Source organism: Populus trichocarpa, chromosome 14 (assembly GCF_000002775.5).
Source record: "Populus trichocarpa isolate Nisqually-1 chromosome 14, P.trichocarpa_v4.1, whole genome shotgun sequence".
NCBI lineage: Eukaryota > Viridiplantae > Streptophyta > Magnoliopsida > Malpighiales > Salicaceae > Populus > Populus trichocarpa.
The window spans coordinates 3,442,500-3,469,316 of NC_037298.2; the positions used below are offsets into that span (position 1 = coordinate 3,442,500).

Below are 26,817 nucleotides of genomic sequence, written 5' to 3' on the forward strand. Positions count from 1 at the left end.
GTCGATTTCATATCATATAATTCTTAGTTATTGTCAAGAACAATATTTAAAAAACAAGATTAAAATTGATATCGATAAAAATCAACTACCTTTCCCATCAGTATTGCTCAAGATATGCATAAATTTACATTTTAGTCCCTCAAGATTTTAATTATTTATACTTGGTCCCTTCTATTTCTGGATTGTGTGGACAGATTTACAGGGATAATTATGGGCCAATAAAAAAAAGCTAAGTGCAAGAAAAGTTCTAAGAAAAGCTAAGTGCAAGAAAAGTTCTAAGTTCCAAAAACTAGTTTTATAGGGGCTAGCTTGGTATAACTAGTCTAGATTCAGAAGGATTCCAAATTAGACTTATAAGGTTTTGTTTGGGTTAGAGAAACAAACTATTTTTTAAAAAATAATTTTTTTTTTTGTATGGTTATGATATTCGGTGAAATTCTTGTTATTTGTATTTTTTTTTTTTTTACAGTAACCCTATTCAACAAAATCGTATCAACGGTGCGTGAATTGATACCATGGATGCGTCACCATGGAGGCGTCACCGTGGGTCAACCCGCTGTACCCCCAAGGTCTGATAGCTGTATAAAAGAGTGCTATCACCTTACTAAAGAGCATCACAAAACACACAGACAGAGAGAGAGAGAGAGAGAGAGAGACTGCATTCAACGTATCAGTATAGCTTCCAGGAAATCTAGAGCCTCTGCTTCCCAGGTTAAGGTACTTGGGTTCTTCATGCACTAGTTTTTTCTCTCCTGTTCATACTCCCTTGTTTCATTATTTTTGTTCCAACAACTGAGAACGTTTAAAGCTCCCAAATCATTGAAGGTTTCTTAATTTCAGTGTTACAAAGCTCACATGGAATGCATTAACAATAAACCTTCGATCACCTTTGTACCCTGAAATGGTCAGGGTTTTCGCCTTTCCCCCACTTACTTTGCAAGGGATGAAGTTCGGTTATAGTTTTTTTATTTTTTATTACTCCATGTATTCCTATTAAAGTTTGGTTGCAGTTCTTTTTTTCTAGATCAAAACACTAGGCTGCTAGCTGCTTGTTTGTTTTAGTACCTTCTCCTTCTTCTAGCTAACTTGGGGCAACTGCATGATGCTTGAGGAAGAACTCTTGGCTGTAAATATACAATATCTAGTTCAGAAACCCCCAATATCCATGATATATGGAACATTATGCTATACAATCCCTGAACCGTGTATTTTACTAGAAAATCTAATTTGGCTTGTTTGGTTAGTAGAAGAAACTGAGCAAGCAACTAGTTGCTCCAAACGATCCACTGTGATAAAAAGTTTGAGATGTCATGAAAGTCAGACTCCTGATAAATTTGATGTTTTGCATAGTATTGACTTATAGTGTATAATTTATATATAGAATTCGATGTTTTGAGATGCCATGAAAGTTCTTGCTAGTGAGTATGCATAGAATTATTTTGAGAAGTTAATTTTATAGCTAGTGGTGACTCTTGTTTTATTTGTCATGCGAGCAGAAAACTTCCACAAATGGAAGAAAATGAATTATCAAACTCTATGAATGATAATGAAAAACCATGCAAAGATATTGCAATTGAAATTCCAGAGGACTTGGAGACTACCTTTCGGCGAGAGGAATGTATCTACAAAGCTCCAGCTGCACTTTGCGATTCAAACAGAGCTTCCTACACTCCTCGGGTAATTTCTATAGGTCCTTTTCACCATGATAGTGAAAGTGAAAAACTGAGGCCTATGGAAATTCAGAAACAAAGATATCTGAAAGAATTTTGTAAGAGATTGCGAGGGGAAACAAAGGAGCAAGTGCGAGAATCTTTGAATGTACTTTCGAGCACCATTGAAGATGAAAAAGATAAAATCAAACACTGTTATGCAGATAATACCTTTCATCAATTTTCTAGAAATCAGTTTGTGAAGATGATTCTGTTCGATGCAGTGTTCATCTTCGAGCTCTTCTTGAAGAATGAAGAAGATATACGCGGTAACAAACGATATCAACATGATTTCATCATAGGCAAACCCTGGCTGAGAGCTGCGATTCAACGGGACTTGATATTGCTTGAAAATCAGCTTCCATTCTTCATTCTCGAGAAATTATACAGCCTTGCCATCGAGGAAACAAATCCCGATTATCGTTCTTTTCTGGACCTTTCCTGCCGCTACTTTGAGAAGTACGGTAAGAACAAAACCAAGCCAGATGAAACCAAGCCTTATGAAGTGTTGCATTTCACTGATTTGGTAAGACATTTTCTATCCTTGAAGCACCCGCAGTTAGAATCACCAGATGGAAAGCAAATTAAAAATCTTTATAGCGCAACCATGCTGCACCAAGCAGGAATTAAGTTCAAGGCATTGTCGGATCATTTCACTGATTTGGTAAGACATTTTCTATCCTTCAAGCACCCGCAGCTAGAATCACCAGATGGAAAGCAAATTAAAAATCTTTACAGCGCAACCATGCTGCACCGAGCAGGAATTAAGTTCAAGGCATTGCCGGATGCATGCTTGCTTGACATAAGAGCCTGGAAGGAAAATGAGAATCCAGTCAAGAAAGGTGAGTTACATATGCCACCACTTGAAATCGACAACAGCACCGAATGTCTCTTTCGAAACCTCATGGCCTTGGAACAGTGTCGTTATCCAACAGAAGAGTTTATCTGCCGTTATGTTAAGCTATTGGATTTTCTTGTGGACGATAAAAAGGATGTGGATTTACTCATTGAAAATAAGGTTATTGTTAGCAGGCTTGGTGACAGTAAAGCTGTGGCGGAGCTTATTAACAAACTTTGCCTAGAAATAGTAGAAGTTACTTCTGGTTATGATGCTCTCTCCCAACTTCTGAATGATTACTACGAGAGCTCTTGGAACAAAAACAAGGCATACTTGGTTAGTGTGTATTTCCACAATGTTTGGATTGGTACTGGAACTGTTATTGGATTAATCATCCTAGCCATCACCGTGACGCGGTTTATCCTATTCTTTTTCCGCTAGTATTCTATGTTTTTGCTATAAAGAAAAGGCTCGACCTCGACATCTCTATAAAAGAAGAAGACATGGATGCTAGTTGAGCTCCAAGCTTCTTGTTGGCTTTCCTCCAAATAAATTTGTATCGCTCTGACTCACCGTGTCGCTCCTACTGTTGTGTATGTGGCCGTGCCTGTAGAATTTTAGTTTCCCTTGAAGTTAATAAATCTTGTCATTCCTGTTGTAAGGTAACAACAACTATTATTGAACTTGAAGGTTTTCATTAACAAGGATATTGTCAATGTATTGCGGTTTGCATCATTTCCACATCTTTATCGCCACTAAATAAAACATGTACGTAAAATGTTTGCTCGTCTTTTTCTTCCTTTTCTTTTAGTTGCGTGGACAAAAACAAAATGGTGCTAACCACCTGGCCTGAGAAAGATGACAGAACCGGGTAGGATCTGAAGTGGGGCAGCTATACTTTAATGCTATACTTTAATAAAGGTGTCAGTTTAGGTGATCAATCAATGAATTCTTAAATAAAATATACGACAAATTGCAATGCACTTTCACAAGCTCTCGTTCGTTGGTTTCTTGATTTTTTTTGTGTTAAAAAAGCAAACAGACCTCTATGGGCTACAATACAACACTGAACCTGATGTTCGAGAAACACCGAGTTCAGTGGGCTCTCTGACACGTAATATTTCGAAACATATGATCACGTTACTGCTTATTGAGTTAGATGATCGGAACATCTGTCATCCGTTTCAGTCGAGTTTTTGAATAATTACAAGAGCTGATAGAGTCAAGATATCAAAACTATGTCAAGATATTTTACTATCTGTCGTCCCCAATTTTACAGAATATGCATCCCAAAGGCACCGGAGAAAGTTCTTGTTCTTTACCTTTCATGTTTCATTCCCTTGCTTTTTATGAAAAGTAGCCAGCTAAAAGTCGGACCACCTCACTTTAAGAAGAGGCCCTACTTCTTCCATCTTCAATGTCTTTACCCATTTCAAGTCCTTATCTACTCAGGCCTATCTACTTAGGCCATTATTTTCATGTGTTGCAGTGAAAAACGAATGCATGATTGCAATTTAACTTGCGGGGGTAATTAAGATTACAATGTACAGACAACCTATTCATGGGTCCCGGGGTTCCATGGTTTTCTTTATCTGTATTTATTAGGAAGAAAAATGACAGAACCTCGAAAGCCGATAGAGAGGTTTTTTAGCCAAAAATTAGAATTTCATCTTCACCCGATTGACCGATTGATATTGACTCAAACCAATACGAAGTGTTAGGTTTTTATAGATAATTAGCTTCTCATGGAGATAATATACAAAGTTAATTTGTTCATTTCATTAAATTTGAAAAGGTAAATGGTAATTTTCTAGATTATAGCAAGTAACTATAATTAATTGAAATGATGGTGCTAATTTTGGTTCTCAAAAACAAATGGATAATCTTGCATAGATCGATATTAGGGTGAACAATATTTTTTAAAAAAATATGAATGAACCAAATTAATATTTTGAATTTTTTATAAAAAAATAATTACCAATTTTAAAAGATGAATAAAATATTTTTGTAATTATTATTATTATTGTTGTTATTATTATTATTCATATATTAATATCTCTTCAAAAAATGTAAAAAGTAGAAACATATTTCCACCTAAGCCAGAAAATATGAAAAGAAGAAAAGAAAAGCTAATAAACCCTCTAGGTCTTGGTTTCTAGCATTCCTTTTCCAATGTTTTTTTTTTTCTTCTGGAAACTCCTAAAGCATTGATTTTATAATCCCTTTATTAGTGGTCAAATGTTCTTAATGTTGAATCTTGTTTTTGTGTTTCAAAAATGTATTTTTTTAAAAAAAAAATTTAATTTTTTTATTTGTTTTAAATTTATTTAGATTGTTTTGATGTGTTAATGTCAAAAATAATTTTTTAAAAATAAAAAATATTATTTTAATATATTTATAAATAAAAAATATTTTTAAAAACCAAACATTACTACACCACCAAACACCACATTAACCAATATGTTATAAAAAATCTCAAGGGTCCATTTCATAGTAGTGGTATGACACAGTTAGCAAATTGTGTCTTTAAATAAAATAAAAATAAAAATAAAAATAAAGTACCCAATCCTATCCCAGATAGTGACTCTCCAGCTCCACCTTTAAAATAAGCCAAGCTACCTCACCTAGTTTTCACCTAGTTTTAAAACTATAATAATAACGTTTATTCTTACGTTAACCTTGATTAACCGGGGTTGACCCTCTAACTTTTGATCTAGGTCTTGCCCTGGGTCAATCATTTAGTCGAGTTTTAAAATTATAATAATAACTATTTTTATCCTTATATTGACTTAAGTCAATGATTAATCTAACATATGATTGGCTGTAGGTCGACCCTCGAGTAGGGTTTTAAAAATATGATACCAGCTATCTTTTATCCTTACGTTAATGTGGGTCAATGGTCAACCCGAGCCTGACCCCGAGTCAGGTTTTAAAATTATGATAATAATTATTTTTACCCTTACATTAACCCGAGTCACTGATCAACCCTACCCGAGACCGGAGCCTAGCCCCGGATAGACCTCTAAGTAGAGTTTTGAAACTATGATAACAACTACTTTTGTTCTTATGTTAACCCGGTTAATGGTCAACCCGATCCATGACTCGGGCCTTGCCGTGACCTGGGTCGACCTTCTTGTCGGATTTTAAAACTATGATAATAATCATTTTTTATCTTTACGTTGACCTGAATCAACCATGTTATAAATATTAAGTGAATATATATATATATATATATATATATATATATATATATATATATATATATATATATATATATATATATATATATATATATATTCCCTTTTATTTTTAATTTTTTTAAAAATTCCTTTCAGAAAAACTAAATTCAATAAAGACAAAAAAAACCCCTAAGATAACCCGTGCTATTTTTAAAATCACTAAAAATCCCATAGAATCTCCGATTAAGCAGAAGCCAAATGAAAAAAGGGGTCTGGATTGACTCGCTGAGTCGGTCTAAGTAATTGAAACAAACTGCATGTGTCGTCAGAGTAACAATCTACAAAGCAAACAAAACAAAGTACTATGAAACAAGCATCTAATGCTTATATTCAATCAATTAATTTAATTTAATAAAAAGATAAAATTCCTTTTAAAAATAACTAAATTTAATAAAGACTGAAAAAACATGTGATAATCTGTGTCGTTTTTAAAATCACTGAAAATTATCATAAATAACAAAAAAAAAAAATGGGGCCCAATCTCTTACTAAATAAACACCAAATGAAAAAGGGTCTGGATCGACTCGTCAAGCCGGTCTGAGTTTTAGAACAATGGATCATGTGATCTTTATATAAAAATGACCTTAAAATATAATGAAATTGATAAAGTATTAAGCTTTTAAAAAAACAAGTAAACCTTCTAAACTCGAGTTAATCTCTCAAACTCGTAATCCGCTAAATTCTAGATCTGAGTTCAATTAAGAAGCTCAATACCAAATCAATTTAACGTTGAGAGATGAAATAAAAAAAAGTGAACTTTAAAAGATTTTCAAGTAAAAAAAAACCCAGGAATGGGAGACATAGAATCACCAAGGCCTTTATATCCAATAGTCGAAAACTATGCAAATATATTGTAAATTGGAGTTGGTGACTACCTTTCGGCCTGGGGAATGTATCTATAGAGTTCCTTCTACCATTCGCGATTTTAACGAAGCTGCCTATACTCCTCATGTGATTTCCATAGGGCCTATTCTCCAGCATGATAACAAAGCATTAAAAGCTGTGGAAGATCAGAAATGAAGATTTATGAAAGATTTTTTCAGAGTGCGAATTCAAAAGGAGAAAAGAAAAGAACATTTGACAACACTTTTGAGCGCCATTAAAGATGATGATGCTGCCATCCGACTTCGCTATGTAGCTGAGATCTCTGAGATTTGCAGTGAGAAGTTTGTGAAGATGATTCTATATATTCGATGCTGTATTCATCTTCGAGCTCTTCTTGAGGAATCATGAACCTAGAAATCGATCATTGTAAGAATAGAAAAGGTTTATGAAAATGTTATGGAAAAGACTTCAACGAGTGGTGATCGAAGTCGGAAATTTCTTATTTTTCAAATAGTAGGAAAATTTTGGAGTTACATTAAAAGTTATGAATCTCTATCATCATCACCGTCTTCCTTTATTAGTGGAGTGGTAAACAGATTATTAATTCTAAAATCTGAATATTATGATATATCTAGTGATTTATTTTATAACAGTAGTGCGATATAATCAACAATTATTTGCATCATTAAATAAAAACACAATTATGGGCACCTCGATGTGACAAAAAATCTTCTCGTTTTTTTTTAAAATCTTTTTTTTTAAATCAAGCAGCCTTCACTTCCAAATCATAAAGACTTGCACTGAGGTAAAATAGTCTTTTTCAAATAATCAAAAGCCATTTAAGAATTCAACATGGGCAATAAGATCTTTATACTTTTATTTTGCACTATGAAATTAATTCATCACTCTTAAAAGTAAAAAATTCTAAACCTTGGTTTAGGGACTTTATTGTCTATTTAGGTTTTTTTAAATAGTAAAATTAATAATTTAACACTAGTGCTAAAAAAACAACATTCATGGAATTTTTAGTCCTTTTCTTAATTTAAACTCAATTAAATTATTTCATTGCCCTTTAAATTTTTAAAAATCTTGCCCTTTAATTTGCGGTTACTTTACTCTTTTACGTTTGGTTATTTTGTTATACTTGGTTTCATTAGAGGCAATATTGTTATTTGCTAAATAAGAAAATAAAAAAGATTGAGGGCACGTGTATAGTAACCACAACTTTCAAATAATATGTTCGGCACCGTCCGGTGGTCGAATGCATGCTTCTGAGGCGGCGACCAAAGCATCTTGGCAACCCTTGCATGATTAGTTGGCGTATATGGTCTAATTGTTTTTGGCTTGACATATGTGACATTTTTTTTTCTATAATTATTTTTATATAACGATATATCTATATCTAATTAGTTTTGTTTAAAATTATGTCATATTCCGAGTGTGTCAACTTAATGCAAATACAATTATTGTTTTTAGACATGCACAAGTATTAAAAATGCAGTGTTTAGTTCAACAAATCCAACGGCCAACGAATTTCAGTATAAAAAAAACAAGAAAGAAAATACAAAATACAATTATGGCTGCAACTTTCCTGGACATGAAATTAGAGAAAGATAAGTAGAAATTGTATAATAATGCTGGGCACAAACTCGGCTTGGTTTATCGCTGTGTTTGATAATTTATTATGATTTATTTTTTAAATTAAAAATATATTAAAATAATTTTTAATATTAAAAATAGATCAATTTAATATATTTTTTTAGATAAAAAATAAAATTATTTTTGCTAGGAGAAAGTTACTAGCACTAAGATTTGAAATTTAGCCACTTGAATTCTGGGTTTATTTTTATACACGGTGAAAATTATAATTTAAAAAAACATAAAAACAATATTTGTTTTAGCTTGAAATACAAATAAATGCATAGAAAAACAAGCAGCAGTACCGCAATAAATATACCTGTGGTGGGATTGTTGAACGAACCATTAAAAGCCAACTACCAGTAAACCCAACCACATACGGATTTTTGTTTTATCACCACAATGATAAATACAATTAGATATTTATGATTTCTTTTTGGCTAAACAGCTTAAACCTCTGGGAATGTTAACCCATTTATTATTTAAAATCAGATTCTTTTATCAAATATTATATGTTCATTCATTAAAAAACTCTAACACGTGAAAGTCACTTGTAAATTAATCTAAACCCTTTATTTATTATTTATTTTTAGATATCTATTTTAAGTGTACGGTGAATGAAGTACCAAAAGTGATTGATTCAAGTAGTTTTGAGTTCGAGTCTTATAAATATAGTATATTATTGTTGGGAAAGCTTCATCTTTTAATGGATCAACCTTACTCAATGAAATTAACTGGGTCTAGTGGACTTTCAGATTTTAGGATTTAAATAAAAATATATACATGATAATACAATGATTTTTCTAATTTATTTCTCACTATCTAATTTTTTTTTGAAAAAAACAGCAACGGAAAACGCCAGTAATTTCAGAACTAGCCACCGAAACATCATTAAATCAGATTTCATTAAATCGGGCATCAATTGGCATTGCAATCATCCAACTAAAAAACGCCAATAATTTATTTCATTTGTCCCTCTCGGTCATGGTCATGGCAACCCCCTGTAGCATAGTCAAAAGGTCGCTTTTTTATGCTCCACAAGAACACCTTCATCCTTTTCCTTTTCTTTCTACCCTCCCTGTCTAACCTCTTCCTTTCCTTCATTTTTTTTTCTTGGGACGAGTGCCCAGCTGGACCCATACAAGTGTGACTAAAGGAAAGAGCTGTCCATGAATTATTAGTGAAGTGAAATGCATGTTTTTCGAACCAAGCCCCACTGAGCTCGAGATATTTAGTCTGCTGGTCGCTGTTTTGAGTCCACTTCATTATCAGTACAAATAAGATTCAATTTTTATTGTCTAGCAGCCACAATTTTAGTTTTGTTGTGAAAAATCGTGGTCTCTCAAGTTTTTATTCATTCAAATTTGGTCATCAATCTTCACTTTTTTTTAACTTCACCATCAAAAGTTATAATATTTTTGTCCTACATGTTATCACGCATCCGAGCAATAAGAGATTGTTTCGGGGTTAAATGATAGGTCAATTTTACATCATATAATTCTTAGTTATTGTTAAAAATAATATTAAAAAAACAAGGATTAAAATTGATATCGATAAAAATCAACTACCTTTCCCATCAATACTGTTCAATACATGCATAAATTTACATTTTAATTATTTATACTTGGTCCGTTCTATTTTTGGATTTTTTGTTTAGCTTCCAAACTTTATTTTTTTATGTTTCAATCCTTATATCTCGAGATAGGAGAGAGAAGCTCTTGAGGTTGGATTCCGAACACTAATATTTTTGATTTTGGTGTTTATGAATTCAACTTTGATAGATGAGCTCAATAAAGGTGGTCTTCACCTTCAGTAACAACGAAAAAAGTAGATTCGATCTTAATTTTTTTTTATTTGATCTAATTTTGAGTTTTTAGATCAATTAGAATGCTTTTATTTTATTTTTTGGATGAAAAAAGTTTGAAATCTTGATTTTTAAGGTAAAAAAACCTTGGACATTGATCTTTTGTTAATCAAAGACACCTCAAACGATGGAAAAAAATGGAAAATAAGTGACGATCATTTATCTATTTTAAAAAGACAATAAAGGGTAAACAATAAAAAAAAATCTTTTAACCTTTAAAAATTAAAATTAAAAACCCGGTGTACGAGCTTGGACTTTTAGGCCCAGGCATGCTTGGATTTTAACATGGGCTAGATGATGGACCTATTTCCCCACCCCATATGAGCATGACCCTTCATTTGTTTTTAATTTTATTGTTTTTTCTTTGAATTTTATAATTAAATTCTTTTTAAATAAACTTATTTATATAATATTTAAATAATTGTCCAATTATGCCATTGTTTTCAAAGAATATTAGCTTATTTTATGATAATATCAACAATTGGTTTTTGAATAATTATATATGAACTTAATATGCATATTTTTTAAAAAAATTTAGATGAAATATCTATTTTTTTTTATAATTTTTATGCAATCTTTTCAAGTTTATTATTCTTATATTTTCGTAATACATTTGTGTCAAAACCACCACTTTATAATTGTTTTAATAAAAAATTACTTTTAAGAGTATGATAAGTTTTTATTAAAAATAACTATTTCTGATTAAAGAAATTGTAAAAAAGAATGCATCAATAAGGGAAATGATCAGTTTTGATTAAATATATATATATTTTTATATTTATTTCAAATCGTTATAATTTTTTTTATATTGATTTTAATTGCTCTTAGTTTTTATACAATAAACAACATGACTAGAAAAAACATATATATTTTTAATAAATTAATACTAGAAAGAGGATTTATACTAATAATTATATTTTCCTATGAAATTTAAATTATTACTTTTTCTTTACAAAAATCCATTTTTTTCATATAATTAAATATTTTTTTTAAAGATATGAGATCAAATATCTTTATAGGCATCAATCTTTTAATTTTTCGCTTTAGTTTTTAGTTAGTAGTAACAACTTTTTTTTATGTTTTATTGGTTCATATATTTTTCAATTTATTTTATTAAACTTAAGCATTAACTTACCAAAATAATATCATTTTAGTTTTTTTAAATTTTTTCTAAAACAATATTGTTTAGGATAAAAACTAAATAAAAACATAATAAATCAGGGCCAACTTTGTCATCTAAAGGGTGACCCACTCAATTCATAACCTAAATCTTAAATCTTATAATTATGGTAATAAATCATCATGGTCTAAATTGACCACAAAAAATTATTCTTATTTTTTTGAACAACTTGAACATTAAAAATTGACCACAAAAGATTTGCAGGGATAATTATGGCCGATAAAAAAAGGCTAAGTGCAAGAAAAGGTCTATGTTGCATAGAATGACTAACTTAATAAAATGTCTCTTAACTTTCAATCCAAACGTTAAATTATGCTTGAATTTTACAAATAGGTTCCAAAAACTAGGTTTATAGGGGCTAGCTTGGTGTAACTGGTGTAGATTCAGAAGGATTCCAAATTAGACTTGTAAGGTTTTGTTTGGGTTAGAGAAACAAACTGTTTTTAAAAAAATAAATTTTAATTTTTTTTTTTTATGTTTATGATATTCGGTGAAATTCTTGTTATTTCATTTGTACTTCTTATTTTTATTTTTACAGTAACCCTATTCAACAAAATCGTATCAATGGTGCGTGAATTGATACCAGCGTTGCGTCACCATGGATGCGTCACCGGGGGTCAACCCGCTGTACCCCCAAGGTCTGATAGCTGTATAAAAGAGTGCTATTACCTTACTGAAGAGCATCACAAAACACACAGAGAGAGAGAGAGAGACTGCGTTCAACGTATCAGTATAGCTTCGAGGAAATCTAGAGCCTCCTGCTTCTCAGGTTAAGGTACTTGGGTTCTTCATGCACTGGTTTTTTCTCCTGTTCATACTCCCTTGTTTCATTAATTATTTTTGTTCCAACAACTGAGAACGTTTAAAGCTCCCAAATTATTAATTTCAGTGTTACAAAGCTCACATGGTATGCATTACCAATAAACCTTCGATCACCTTTGTACCCTGAAATGGTCAGGGTTTTCGCCTTTCCCCCACTTACTTTCCAAGGGATGAAGTTCGGTTATAGTTTTTTTATTTTTTATTACTCCATGTATTCCTATTAAAGTTTGGTTGCAGTTCTTTTTTTCTAGATCAAAACACTAGGCTGCTAGCTGCTTGTTTGTTTTAGTACCTTCTCCTTCTTCTAGCTAACTTGGGGCAACTGCATGATGCTTGAGGAAGAACTCTTGGCTGTACATATACAATATCTAGGTTCAGAAACCTCCAATATCCATGATATATGGAACATTATGCTAAAACCCTGAACCGTGTATTTTACTAGAAAATCTAATTTGGCTTGTTTGGTTAGTAGAAGAAACCGAGCAAGCAACTAGTTGCTCCAAACGAACCACCGCGATAAAAAGTTTGAGATGTCATGAAAGCCAGACTCCTGATAAATTTGATGTTCTGCATAGTATTGACTTATAGACCGGAGTATAATTTATATATAGAATTCGATGTTTTGAGATGCCATGAAAGTTTTTGCTAGTGAGTATGCATAGAATTATTTTGAGAAGTTAATTTTATAGCTAGTGGTGACTCTTGTTTTATTTGTCATGCGAGCAGAAAACTTCCACAAATGGAAGAAAATGAATTATCAAACTCTATGAATCATAATGAAAAACCATGCAAAGATATTGCAATTGAAATTCCAGAGGACTTAATTCCAAAGGACTTGGAGACTACCTTTCGGCCAGAGGAATGTATCTACAAAGCTCCAGCTGCACTTTGCGATTCAAACAGAGCTTGCTACACTCCTCGGGTAATTTCTATAGGTCCTTTTCACCATGGTAGTGAAAAACTGATGCCTATGGAAATTCAGAAACAAAGATATCTGAAAGAATTCTGTAAGAGATTGCGAGGGAAAACAAAGGAGTCTTTGAAAGTACTTTGGAGAACCATTGAAGATCTTGAAGATGACATCAAACGCCGTTATGCAGCTAATACCTTTGATTTTTCTAGAGATCAGTTTGTGAAGATGATTCTGTTCGATGCAGTGTTCATCTTCGAGCTCTTCTTGAAGAATGAAGAAGATATGCGCGATAACCAACGATATCAAGATGATTTCGTCATAGGCAAACCCTGGCTGAGAGCTGCGATTCAACGGGACTTGATATTGCTTGAAAATCAGCTTCCATTCTTCATTCTCGAGAAATTATACAGCCTTGCCATCGAGGAAACAAAGCCCGATTATCGTTCTTTTCTGGACCTTTCCTGCCGCTACTTTGAGAAGTACGGTAAGAACAAAACCAAGCCTTATAACGTGTTGCATTTCACTGATTTGGTAAGACATTTTCTATCCTTCAAGCACCCGCAGTTAGAATCACCAGATGGAAAGCAAATTAAAAATCTTTATAGCGCAACCATGCTGCACCAAGCAGGAATTAAGTTCAAGGCATTGCCGGATGAATGCTTGCTTGACATAAGAGCCTGGAAGGAAACTGAGAATACAGTCAAGAAAGGTGAGTTACATATGCCACCACTTGAAATCGACAACAGCACCGAATGTCTCTTCCGCAACCTCATGGCCTTGGAACAGTGTCATTATCCAAGACAAGAGTTTATCTGCCGTTATGTTAAGCTATTGGATTTTCTTGTGGACGTTGAAAAGGATGTGGACTTGCTCATTGAAAATAAGGTTATTGTTAGCAGGCTTGGTGACAGTAAAGCTGTGGCGGAGCTTATGAACAAACTTTGCCTAGAAATAGTAGAAGTTACTTCTGGTTATGATGCTCTCTCCCAACTGCTGAATGATTACTACGACAGCTCTTGGAACAAAAACAAGGCATACTTGGTTAGTGTGTATTTCCAAAATGTTTGGATTGGTACTGGAACTGTTATTGGATTAATTATCCTAGCCATCACCGTGACGCGGTTTATCCTCTTCTTTTTCCGCTAGTATTCTGTGTTTTTGCTATAAAGAAAAGGCTCGACCTCGACATCTCTATAAAAGAAGAAGACATGGATGCTAGTTGAGCTCCAAGCTTCTTGTTGGCTTTCCTCCAAATAAATTTGTATCCCTCTATGACTCACTGTGTCGCTTCTACTGTTGTGTATGTGGCCGTGCCTGTAGAATTTTAGTTTCCCTTGAAGTTAATAAATCTTGTCATTCCTGTTGTAAGGCAACAACAACTATTATTGAACTTGAAGGTTTTCATTAACAAGGATGTCAGTGAATTGCGGTCTGCATCATTTCCACATCTTTAATATCGCCATTAAATAAAACATGTACGTAAAATGTTTGCTCGTCTTTTTCTTCCTTTTCTTCTAGTTGCGTGGACAAAAACAAAATGGTGCTAACCACCTGGCCTGAGAAAGATGACAGAACCGGGTAGGATCTGAAGTGGGGCAGCTATACTTTAATGCTATACTTTAATAAAGGTGTCAGTTTAGGTGATCAATCAATGAATTCTTAAATAAAATATACGACAAATTGCAATGCACTTTCACAAGCTCTCGTTCGTTGGTTTCTTGATTTTTTTTGTGTTAAAAAAGCAAACAGACCTCTATGGGCTACAATACAACACTGAACCTGATGTTCGAGAAACACCGAGTTCAGTGGGCTCTCTGACACGTAATATTTCGAAACATATGATCACGTTACTGCTTACTGAGTTAGATGATCCGAACATCTGTCATCCGTTTCAGGCGCCGAGTTTTTGAATTACAAGAGCTGATGGAGTCAAGATATCAAAACTATGTCAAGATATTTTACTATCTCTCGTCCCCAATTTTACAGAAAATGCATCCCAATGGCACCGGAGAAAGTTCTTGTTCTTTACCTTTCATGTTTCTTTCCCTTGCGTTTTATGACAAGTAGCCAGCTAAAAGTCGGACCACCTCACTTTAAGAAGAGGCCCTACTTCTTCCATATGCAATGTCTTTTCCCATTTCAAGTCCTTATCTACTTAGGCCATTCTTTTCATGTGTTGCAGTGAAAAACGAATGCATGATTGCAATTTGACTTGCGGGGGTAATTAAGATTACAATGAACAGACAACCTATTCATGGGTCCCGGGGTTCCATGGTTTTCTTTATCTGTATTTATTAGGAAGAAAAATGACAGAACCTCGAAAGCCGATAGAGAGGTTTGTTAGCCAAAAATTACAATTTCATCTTCACCCGATTGACCGACTGATATTGACTCAAACCAGTACGAATTAATTTTTAGGTTTTTATAGATAATTAGCTTATCGTGGAGATAATATACAAAGTTAATTTGGTCATTTCATTAAATTTGAAAAGTCAAGTTGTTTTAAGATGTAAATGGTAATTTTTTAGATTATAGCAAGTAACTATAATTAATTGGAATAAAAAATACCACCAAAAGACAGGGACGTCACACGTTACGTGCCACCTAATCTTACTATTCTCTTTAATTCTTTGAAATGATGGTGCTAATTTTTGTTTTCAAAAACAAATGGATAATCTTGCATAGATATTAGGGTGAACAATATTTAAAAAAAAAATATAAATTAACTGAATTAATATTTTTAATTTATTATAAAAAAATAATTATTAATTTTAAAAAGATAAATAAAATATTTTTGTTATTATTATTGTTGTTATTATTCATATACAAAAATGTAAAAAGTAGAAACATATTTCCACGCATCATTTGATTTTTAAAGATAAGTAGATAAGTTAAGCCAGCAAATACGAAAAGAAGAAAAGAAAAGCTAATAAACCCGTTTGTTTTTCCAATGTTTTTTTTTTATATTTATTTTTTGGAAATTCCTAAAGCATTGATTTTATGATCCTTTCATTAGTGGTTAAAATTTTTTAATTTTGAAACCTGTTTATTTTTAAATTTTAAAAATAATTTTTAAAAAAATAATTTTTTTTTATGTTTTCAAATTGTTTTGATGTGTTGATATCAATTTTTTTTTAAAAAATAAAATAAATATTATTTTAATATATTTTTAAATAAAAAATATTTTAAAAAAAAATAATACTTACCACCACCGAATACCACATTAATCCAATATGTTATAACAAATCTCAAGTGGTCCGTTCCATAGTAGTGGCATGACACAGTTAGCAATTGTGTCTTTAAATAAAATAAAAATAAAAATAAAAATAAAAATAAAGTAGCCAATCCTATCCCACATAGTGACTCTCCAGCTCCACCTTTAAATAAGTCGAACTACCTAACCTAGTTTTATTAGCGACTTTTGAAACGGGAATATGCCTTTATATACTATATAATGCCTTTATATAGTAAGTGACATCATATTTCTTTTCCTTTTCTTTTTATTGAACAATCGTCAACTTTCTCACACAGAGATTAAATTCATATTTCTGATCCAATAAAAAACAAGTTATTTATACAGATCTTAATGTATCATTTAGTATGTTGGAGAATATTAATTGAACCTAATTGTCTCGTGTGTATTGAATAATTTATCTTAATATAATTTTAATAAATACTAAACGAGACTCAGTCAAGCTTAGATTTGAACCAATTCAGATTAAAAAAAAAATAGAAAAAGAATTGGTCAGATCTAACCTAATAAAAAAATTCTAATCGACTTGCAACTCGGTCGACATTAGAGAAAACACGAGTATATAAGAAATCCAATGATTTATTTTTGGTTAAAATAAGATTGTTTTGATTTTTTTTTTAAATTTAGATCAACTTGTTTGACCCTCCTATCACGTGACCCAAACCTTACCTCGAGTTGACCTTCAAGTTAGGTTTTAAAGCCATGATAATAATCATTTTTATCCATATATTGACTTGGATCAACCTGAGTTGACCTTCTAGACTAGTGACCTAAGCGTTGCCCTACATCGACCTCCAAGTTAGGTTTTAAAACTATAATAATAATGGTTATCTTTACGTTGACCTTAATCAACCCGGGTTGACCCTCCAACTTGTGATCTAGGTCTTGCCTTGGATCGATAATTTAGTCGGGTTTTAAAATTGTAATAATAACTACTTTTATCCTTATATTGACTTGAGTCAATGATTAACTTGACCCGTGACTGACCCCAGTCAACCCCCAAGTAGGGTTTTACAACTGTGATACTAACTATCTTTTATCCTTACATTGATGTGGGTCAATAATCAACCTAACGCGTAACTCGGGCCTGACCCCGAGTCAGGTTTTAAAACTATGATAATAATTACTTTTACCCTTACATTGACATGAGTCACTAATCAACCCTACCCAAGACCGGGGCCTAACCCTGAGTCGACCCCTAAGTAGGGTTTTGAAATTATGATAACAATTACTTTTATTTTTATGTTGACCTGAGTTAATGGTCAACCTGATCCATGACTCGGGGCCTTGCTCCAACCTGAGTCAACCTCCTTGTCGGGTTTTAAGACTATGATAATAATCATTTTTATCTTTATGTTGACCTGAATTAACCATGTTATAGATATTAAGTGAAAATATATTTTTTCTTTTTTTCCTTTTCTTTTAATTTTTTAAAAATTCCTTTCAGAAAAACTAAATTCAATAAAGATAAAAAAAACCCTGAGATAACCCGTGTTATTTTTAAAATCACTAAAAATCCCATAGAAAGTGAAAAGAAAATAGAGTCCAATCTCCAATTAAATAAAAACAGAATGAAAAAAGGGGTCTGGATTGACTCACCAAGTCGGTTTGAGTAACTGAAACAAATCACATGCGTTGTTAGAGTAGCAACCTATAAAACAAACAAAACAAAGTACAATGAAACAAGTATCTAGTGCTTATATTCAATCAATTAATTTAATTAAATAAAAAAATAATTTTTTCTTAAAAAAAACTAAATTTAATAAAAACCCAAAAAAACATGTGATAATCTACATTATTTTTAAAATGACTGAAAATTATCATAGAAAGCGGAAAAAATGTGGCCCTATCTCCAACTAAATAAACATAGAATGAAAAAGGGTCTGGATCGACCCGTCAAGTCGGTCCGAGTTTTAAAACAATGGGTCATGTGATCTTTATATAAGAATGACCTTTAAAAATGATGAAATTGAAAAAAATAAGTTAAAAAAAATTAGTAAATTCGGGTGAACCTTTTAAACCCGGGTTAATCTCTTAAATCCGTACCCCGTTAAATCTTAGATCCGAGTTCAATCAAAAAACTCAATACCAAACTAATTTAACGTTGAGGAATAAATTAAAAAAAAAATTCAACTTTAAAAGATTTTCAAGGAAAAAAAAATCCACAAATGGGAGACATTGAATCACGAAGGCCTTTATATCCAATAGTCGAAAACTATGCAAATATATTGTAAATTGGAATTCCAGATGAGTTGGTGACTACCTTTCGGCCCGATGAATGTATCTATAGAGTTCCTTCTACCCTTCGCGATTTTAACGAAGCTGCCTCTATTCCTCAGGTGATTTCAATAGGGCCTATTCGCCAGCATGATAACAAAGCATTAAAGGCCGTGGAAGATCAGAAATGGAGATATATGAAAGATTTTTTCGGAGTGCGAATTAAAAAGGAGAAAAGGAAAGAACGTTTGACAACACTTTTGAGCGCCATTAAAGATGATGATGCTGCCATCCGACTTCGCTATGTAGCTGATATCTCTGAGATTTGCAGTGAAAAGTTTGTGAAGATGATTCTATATATTCGATGCTGTATTCATCTTCGAGCTCTTCTTGAGGAATCAAGAACCTAGAAATCGATCCTTGTAAGAACAGAAAAGGTTTATGAAAATGTTATGGAAAAGACTTCAACGAGTGGTGAAGTCGGAAATATTTTCGTATTTTTCAAATAGTAGGAAAATTTTGGAGTTACATTAAAGTTATGAATCTCTATCATCATCATCATCATCTTCCAAGAAATACATTTCACATTTCCTTTATTGGTGGAGTGGTAAACGGATTATAAATTCTAAAATCTGAATATTAGGATATATCTAGTGATTTATTTTATAACAGTAGTGCGATATAATCAATAATTATTTGCATCATTAAATAAAAATAACACAATTATTGACACCTCGATGTGACAAAAAATCTTCTTGTTTTTTTTTTTTTTAAAATTTTAAATCAAGCAGCCTTCACTTCCAAATCATAAAGACTTGCACTGAAATAGAATAGTCTTTTTTAAATAATCGAAAGTCATTTAAGAATTCAACATGGGCAATAAGATCGATCTTTATACTTTTATTCTGCACCATGAAATATATATATATATATAATTTTATTCTTTTTGAGTTTTTTCCCTATCAATATAATCCTCTTTTTATTATTGCTATTTCTTATACATTGAAAAAAATTCTATGGTTTTATCCTTTAACATTTAATTGGTCGAATGTTTAGTTTCTTAATTAAGTTTTTATCTAGATTTTAATAGACTGTAGATTTGAGAGATTAACCTGGGTTCACTTGTTTTTTTTTTTTTGTCATTTTTAAGCTTTTTTTTCATCCTCCAACATATATTTTTTTTTGCTTTCTATAGGATTTTTTGGTCGTTTTGTTTTGAAAATAACATGAGTTACCTCGAGTTTTTTTTTCGATCTTTGTTAAATTTAGCTTTTTTAAAAGGAATTTTATTTTTTTGATTAAATTAAATTAATTTATTTCATCATTCGACATTAAACTGGTCAAGTGTTGAGTCTTCTTTGGATGAGGCCAGATCTAGAATTTAACAGGTTGCGGGTTTGAGAGATTAACCTGAGTTAATCTGGGTTTAAGAGGCTCACCTGAGGTTTTTTTTTAAGCTCTTTTTTTTTGTTTCATCTTCCAACATTGTTTTGCTTCTTCTTCTTTATTTTTTCTATAGGATTTTTTAATCATTTTGAAAATAACAGGGGTTATCTTGAGTTTTTTTTTTCTTTGTTGAATTTAAATTTTTTAAAAGAAATTTTGTTTTTGAATCAAATCAAATTAATTGATTAAATATAAATATGAAATGCTCGTTTCATGATATTTTATTTTTAAATTAAATTAAATTAATTTATTTTATCATTCGACATTAAACTGGTCAGGTGTTGAGTTTTCTTGAATGAGTCCGGGTCTACAATTTAATGGATTGCGAGTTTGAGAGGTAACCCGGGTTTAAGAGGCTCATCTAAGTTTTTTTTTTTTTTTTTATCTTTCAACATTGTTTTGTTTTGTTTTGTTTTGTTTTTTTTACTTTCTATAGAATTTTTTAGTCATTTTAAAAATAATACGGGTTATCTTGAGTGTTTTTTGCCTTTGTTGAATTTAACTTTTTTTTAAAAAAATTTATTTTTGAATTAAATTAAATTAATTGATTAAATATAAATATAAAATATTCATTTCATGGTATTTTATTTTATTTTCTTTATGGGTTATTGCTCTCACATTGCATGCACTCCATTCAATTACCTAAATCTTAATATTTTTTACTTCTTTGGAGAAAACTAATGTCACAAGAATATTTTTTTATATTGAAAAAAAAAAAATAAATCCGATTTGCACGTAGCGCATGGCTTGTAGCTGGTTATGACTATGCTTAAAAGTGGAGATACCTTACGTGAAGATGTTTACGTCCTATATATTATTCATTTCTTATTATCAAAAGCTGTACTATAGAGTATATACTACATACTAGCATGAGCTATATTCCCCTTTGATATTTTAAAGCAGATTCCCTACCTACCTAAGCATAATACATGGTAGGTCACATATCTTTATCTGTACCCCCACATTAATTAATTATAAATTATATTTTCCGTTGATATTTTAAAGCAGAATATTCCCTACATGGGAGCTCACATATCTATATGTGTATACCCTACATTAATTATTTATAATAGTCACGAAAATGATATTGAAACAATTTTATTTTAAAAAGGAACATTTACATATGTTACCAACATTATTTACAACCAATTGCATTAAGAAAAAAAATATAAATATTATGAAATAAAGAAAAAATGGTGAATATATGAAATGTGAAAATGAGAGAAGAAAAAAACCTTCTTTTTTAAAAGAAACCAGGATTGATGGTTGTATTTGGAAGCCTTAACACAATTGTGACTAGATGAAAGATTATGTGTAAAAAAATCCAAGTAGCTTGGGAGCAAGATTTATATATTGGATAATCGATTAATCTCTTGATTATAGTAATCTAATTAATTTTCTTTAATTAAGGTGGTTTTTGCCTGGTGTTTGGTAAGTCAAGACGGTTGGTGGCCGATACTTGTAAAAAGTTATCTTTGATGAATTTAGAGACTCTTTAATGCGTAAGTAAATATCTTTTTGAGAAAAAAACAATGATATTTTTTTATAGAAACTCTGAAAATAAATACGCTGTCGAGAATGAAGATTCAAAACCCTATTTTTTAAAGATCCATAGTATATTTATAGCTTGTGAACCATGTCATTTTTATTTTTTTTTGGAGAGGAGAGGCTGGAAATTCATCTTGCTCAAATAGCATTGGAGGTGGATAAAAAATCTCTTATATGTCATTAATGAGGTATAAATATCTTTTATACATTATTAATAAATGATAAATATTAGATTTTTCTAAAAACTTCTATGCATTTAAGGGTGTAAAGAGATAAGTACCCTTGATCTTAACATTTTATGTTAGGTCTAGTGGATTGTCCGACCCACATGTACTTAGGCTCATCACGTAGCACAACCTAGAGATGTTGGGTGTGGCAGATTACTAGACCCATATGTATATTGGTTCAGCACATAACTGAACGCACATGTACCTGAGCTCAATGCGTAGCTGAGTCTAAAGATGTTGGTTGGTCTTTTTTAAACATGGATTTTTAAAAAAAGATAACATGTATAAAACTTGATTCAGAATTAATACCGTTCAATTAGTATAACATATTTAAATTTATATAATGTGTTTTATTGTTAATAGGATACGTACTTGGATAATGATATTATGACTTTAAAACTTAATTTATTTAATTGTGTTTAAGATAATATTTTGATAACAAGAAACCATACATATCAAGTAGCTTTTACCAATGAAGTTAAATCACCTTCAAGGGGATAAAAAAAAAAAAACTACTGCAATTGTAAAACATGCAAGATGACAGCAAAAAAAAAACCTTCCACCGTATAATTAATGAACACATGGCAATTACCTTGAGTCCGCGAGTGCTCTTTGCCTTCCCTCAATTGTGTGACGTCCTAATTTGCCTCAGCTGAATGACATAATATATTCTCTAATCATCACCTAACTACTCTCTACTCACCAAAAAATTAAAAAAAAAAAAAGAGAAAAGAAACTCATTTGACGTATTGCTGAAACTTAAGTTTATTTTTTATTTTTAAATTAACATGGATGTCCAGGTCAACTTACATACACCTTGATTAATTTCACGGGTCCTGAAGTTAACGACTATATAAATCTCCAGTGACTTTAAGATTTACAGAACTTGAACCGATGATCTCTAGAAAACAAATATAAAATCTGAACAATTAAGTTACATCCCTCGGAATTTTCTTAAATAAATTTTCAATGAAGGCCTTCGAGAGTCTAAGGTCAAGGGTAAGGTTGTCCCCATGTGTGAACTGTTATTTTTGTTTCTTTACATTAATATGATGAAATGAAAATTAAATATTGTTCTTCTGGTGTTGTAATTAGTGTAAACAACTCTAGGCAATGCCTTTTTATTATTCTTACAAGAGGCTAAGGTGCTCCCATATTTTTGTTCTTTTGCTATGCATATATAGAAAAGTGGATAATTGAACATTTGGTAAATAAAAACAAATTATGTGGAAATATTTTATTGAAGTGTTTTCCTTGCACATGGGCCAACTGTAATAGAGAGAAAAAAATTTTGGCATAAAATAGAAATTGTTTTGGAACGTATTAATTAAAATATTGACACCAACAATCAATTAAAGATGCTCTTAATTAATTAATTCTTACATTAGTGAAATAAATTATGAGAGTAATGGAGAGGGGAGGACTCCTCCTCCTATATATAACAAGCACAAGGGGCACAAGTTACAGAGAATGGAAGTGTGAGAGAGGCTGCCATTTTCAGCAAAAGCAGTGTATATTGCGTCCAGGATCAGAGGAAGCTCTGCTGTTTGATCCCCATTTGTAAAATATTATTACTGTTTTTCACAGGCCAGGTACTCGGTTTCTCTGTGTTTTTTTTCCCTTTCATTATTTTTATTCAGCATATAATTTCTTTTTATTTCAATAAAGCTAGTTTTTAAATTACTGCATGATGTAAGTTGTCTAATTAGTTAACCTTGTTGATTAAATATAAGTTGTCTAATAAAACTCATTAATTAAATAAATTACCATGAGCAACCTGACCCTACCCTCGTGTGAATATCGGGTTTAATGATTAATTAAGAGTATCTTTTAAAAAAAAATGATTAATTAAGAGGTATACTCCTTTCCTTGTTAATTATTGAGTTTAAGTTGGTTTAGTTTGTAAGTAAATAAAAAAAAATAAATTTTATCTCGTATTAAAAATAATTTTTTTAAAATGTAAATTTTTATTATATAGTAAATTAAGTGAAAATTATAGTGGATAAATTTTTTTAGTGAACTTTCTAATGCTATTATATAAATATTTATAATATCAAAAAAAAACACTTGACATTAAAGTTTAATTTGTAGTGAGATTAATTTTTTATTAAGTTATTTTATAATTTTTATAATTAATTTTGATGTTTATAAATATTCGGATAAAATTAAATAGTCATTATTTAGTTTAATTTAAAATATAATTATTTTATTAATAATTGTATAGGTGGTAGTACGTAACTGTTGTTTAGTGGTAGTACGTAACTGTTGTTTATTTATGTTACTGGACAGCAAAATTTCATAGATGGGAGAGATTCGTTCACCATACTTTTCTATTGATCAAGAACACCTCAAAGATAATGCTGAAATTCGTTCACCATATTTCTCAAGTGGTGAAGACTACCTTGGAGTTAATGCTGAAATTCGTTCGCCATATTTTTCATTTGATACTCAAGATTACCATGGAGATAATGCCGGAATTCATTCCTCGTATTTTTCAGCTGCAGACTACCATGGAGAGGATGCTGAAATTCCTTCTGGAACATTCTTTCACCAAGATAATATTGTTGAGAATCCATACAATGCAGAAAATTTTGTTGAGCAGGATATTGTTCAAAACATATACAACACAGAAAAGCTCATTCAACGGGCAGAAATTGAAAAACTGTACTCGGATCTAGATCTTGAAGCTGGAGCAGAATATAGAATCGTGAAATTAGTTCTAAATGATGAGAATTGTATCTACAGAGTTCCTGATGCACTTCGGAAATCAAATGAAGCCATCTATACTCCTCAAGAAGTTTCTATAGGTCCTATTCACCGTGACAAGAAGAATTTGCAGCCCATGACAACGCAAAAGGTGAGATATTTGAAAGAATTTTGTAACAGGGTGGTAGGGGAAACAAGGGTGCAACAAGTGAAGTTCCTGGAGAAAATTTGGAACACCATTAAAGAGGATGAAGAGAGGATCCGCCGATGTTATGGAGATGGTGCTCATGAAGTTGCAGAAAATGATCAGTTTGCGAAAATGGTGTTGTTGGATGCTGTTTTCATCTTGGAGTACTTGTTGAGGAATAAAGATTTTAAAAAATATGGAGATGATTCCTTATTGCGTAGAAACGGGTTAAGGTTTCGGATTCGACAAGACTTCTTGCTGCTCGAGAATCAGTTGCCATTCTTCATTCTTGAGAAATTATATGACCATCTTCTTGAAGACGGCGAAGGAAATTATACTTCTTTTCGAGATCTTGCCTACGAGTACTTAAATAGGTACAATGCGAGTGCATACAAGCCGAGCGACAAGGAGATATTACATTTCACCGATTTGGTCAGATCTTCATTATCCGTCAACCATCCAGATCCGAGGAGTGACGAACCGATTGGAAAATTTTATAGCGCAACCAAGCTGCATGAGGCAGCGATTAATTTTAAGGAATTTCGAGATGAATGCTTACTTGACGTAAAATTTTCTTCTACAAAAGGTGAGTTACGTATACCACGTCTTCGGATAGACCACCACACTGAACTTCTCTTCGGAAACCTCATTGCCTTGGAGCGGTGTCATTATAAAGGAGAAGAGTACATCTGCCATTACGTTAAGCTACTTGATACTCTTGTTGCCAAAACCAAAGATGTGGATCTCCTCATTAAAAATAAAATCATTGACACAGACAGAGATGGTGCTTCAGTGAAGAATCTGATTGACAAACTTTCGGCAGAAACTTCTGAAGAATATTCCATTTACTATAACCTCTACAAGCAGCTGGATCAACACTACCAGAACTCCTGGTTGAAAAATAGCGCATACTTTAGAGAGGTATATTTTGGAAACCTTTGGAGAAGTACTGCAACTGTTAGTGCAGCTGTCTTGCTCCTCTTCACTTTTGTACAAACAATTTGTGCAGTCGTTGCCTTGCGCTAGTACTCCAAGTGGACCAAGTTAGCCCCAATCCGGTGTAATTTTATTTCTCTCATTGCTGACCTTCGTTGTATTGTTTGTGTAGTTTCCGTTTCCTTTGCAGTTTTTCATTGTACTTCAACTGATGGGCTTTCTTTGTATTTAGTAGTCATGACTTAATTTGTAATGATGGTTCTGATGGATGCTGTCTTCACTATCAAGTTCATCTTGCAGAATTCAACAAATCTCCATCGTAAAGAGTCTGGACCGTCAGAGAAAGCAAAAATTATCTTAGGACTTGATACTACTCGAAAATCAACTACCTTACTTCATTGTTGAGAAACAGTATGACAAGAGATATTACCCTACATTTCTTCAACTTATCTATAACTACTTTGAACATCGCTACGTGCCTGCAGTGGAGGCAAAACCTCATCCAAGGGAAGTAAAACATTTCACTGATTTGGTAAGGTGTTCTATGTTGATTGAGCCTAGTCCTCGCAACCTTGATTTTCCTATTGAACTCAAATATAATGCAACCACGCTCCTTAAGGCAGGAGTTAAGTTTGTAGTTGTTGATAATAACCATCTGCTTGACATAAGATTTGATAATGGGGTGTTGAAAATACCACGCTTGGTCACTGGAAACATTTTCGAATGTACAATTCGAAATATTATATGGCCTGGGAGCAGTTCCATTACTATCCAAATGCAACTTACATATGCGATCACTTGTCAAGACTGAAGAAGATGTGGATTTGCTTGTTGAAGAGGGAGTATTGTCAGCTGGCTAGAGGACAACGCTATGGTAGCAGATTTGATTAACCACCTTTGTGGAGGATTTGGACAAATTTACACTCGCCATCGTCATGCGTGAAGGATTAAATGCTTGAAGAATTTACAAGGACTAATTAACACAACCATAGAAGAGTAGTAACCTAGACAGTAGAAACTTATTGAAGAAAAAATGAATGATATAGGCAGCCATGTTAATTAGAGGTCTTAAGGAATGTTAAATAAGGTGCAGAAATGCTGAGCATTTTCCTCTTCATCACATAAACATGTATTTAGGGCAACGAACAGGAATGTTCAACTTCCATGAAGCCCTCGGGTCCGCAGTTATTAGTAGAACCAAAAACCAACAGAGTTAAACTAATTAATTGAATTTTTATCGATGTAACTATGAGATTAATATTTTATCAA

General features: G+C 32.0%; 1 protein-coding gene and 1 long non-coding RNA gene across 14 annotated transcripts; one reads left to right on the forward strand and one right to left on the reverse strand.

Annotated features, from left to right (window-relative positions):
- Positions 1–463: 463 nt before the first annotated feature.
- LOC18109724 (UPF0481 protein At3g47200) lies at positions 464–25,815 on the forward strand. Of its 13 annotated transcripts, none has more exons than XR_008057276.1 (3): positions 464–717; positions 841–959; positions 12,303–12,912. XR_008057276.1 is itself a non-coding variant. In XM_052446985.1 (3 exons), the coding sequence occupies exon 3, from the start codon at positions 12,855–12,857 to the stop codon at positions 14,172–14,174; it is 1,320 nt and encodes a 439-aa protein (XP_052302945.1). In that variant the 5' UTR covers positions 611–717; positions 12,183–12,246; positions 12,842–12,854; the 3' UTR covers positions 14,175–14,467. The 13 variants fall into 13 exon arrangements, 11 of the variants coding, with proteins under 11 accessions (XP_052302945.1, XP_052302941.1, XP_052302943.1 ...); XM_052446985.1 differs by lacking the exon at positions 841–959 and adding an exon at positions 12,183–12,246 and having other exon boundaries at positions 611–717; positions 12,842–14,467; XM_052446986.1 differs by lacking the exons at positions 464–717; positions 841–959 and adding exons at positions 12,008–12,068; positions 12,183–12,246 and having other exon boundaries at positions 12,842–14,467.
- On the reverse strand, positions 929–13,945 carry LOC127904270 (uncharacterized). Its single transcript, XR_008057277.1, has 2 exons — positions 13,797–13,945; positions 929–2,610 (listed from the first exon to the last, which is right to left on the reverse strand). It is a non-coding gene; the product is annotated as an uncharacterized LOC127904270 (long non-coding RNA).
- Positions 25,816–26,817: the final 1,002 nt, after the last annotated feature.

Bases quoted from the DNA above. Each gene is read 5' to 3' on its own strand.
- LOC18109724 (XM_052446980.1), top strand. From the start codon at position 24,022: ATGGGAGAGATTCGTTCACCATACTTTTCTATTGATCAAGAACACCTC.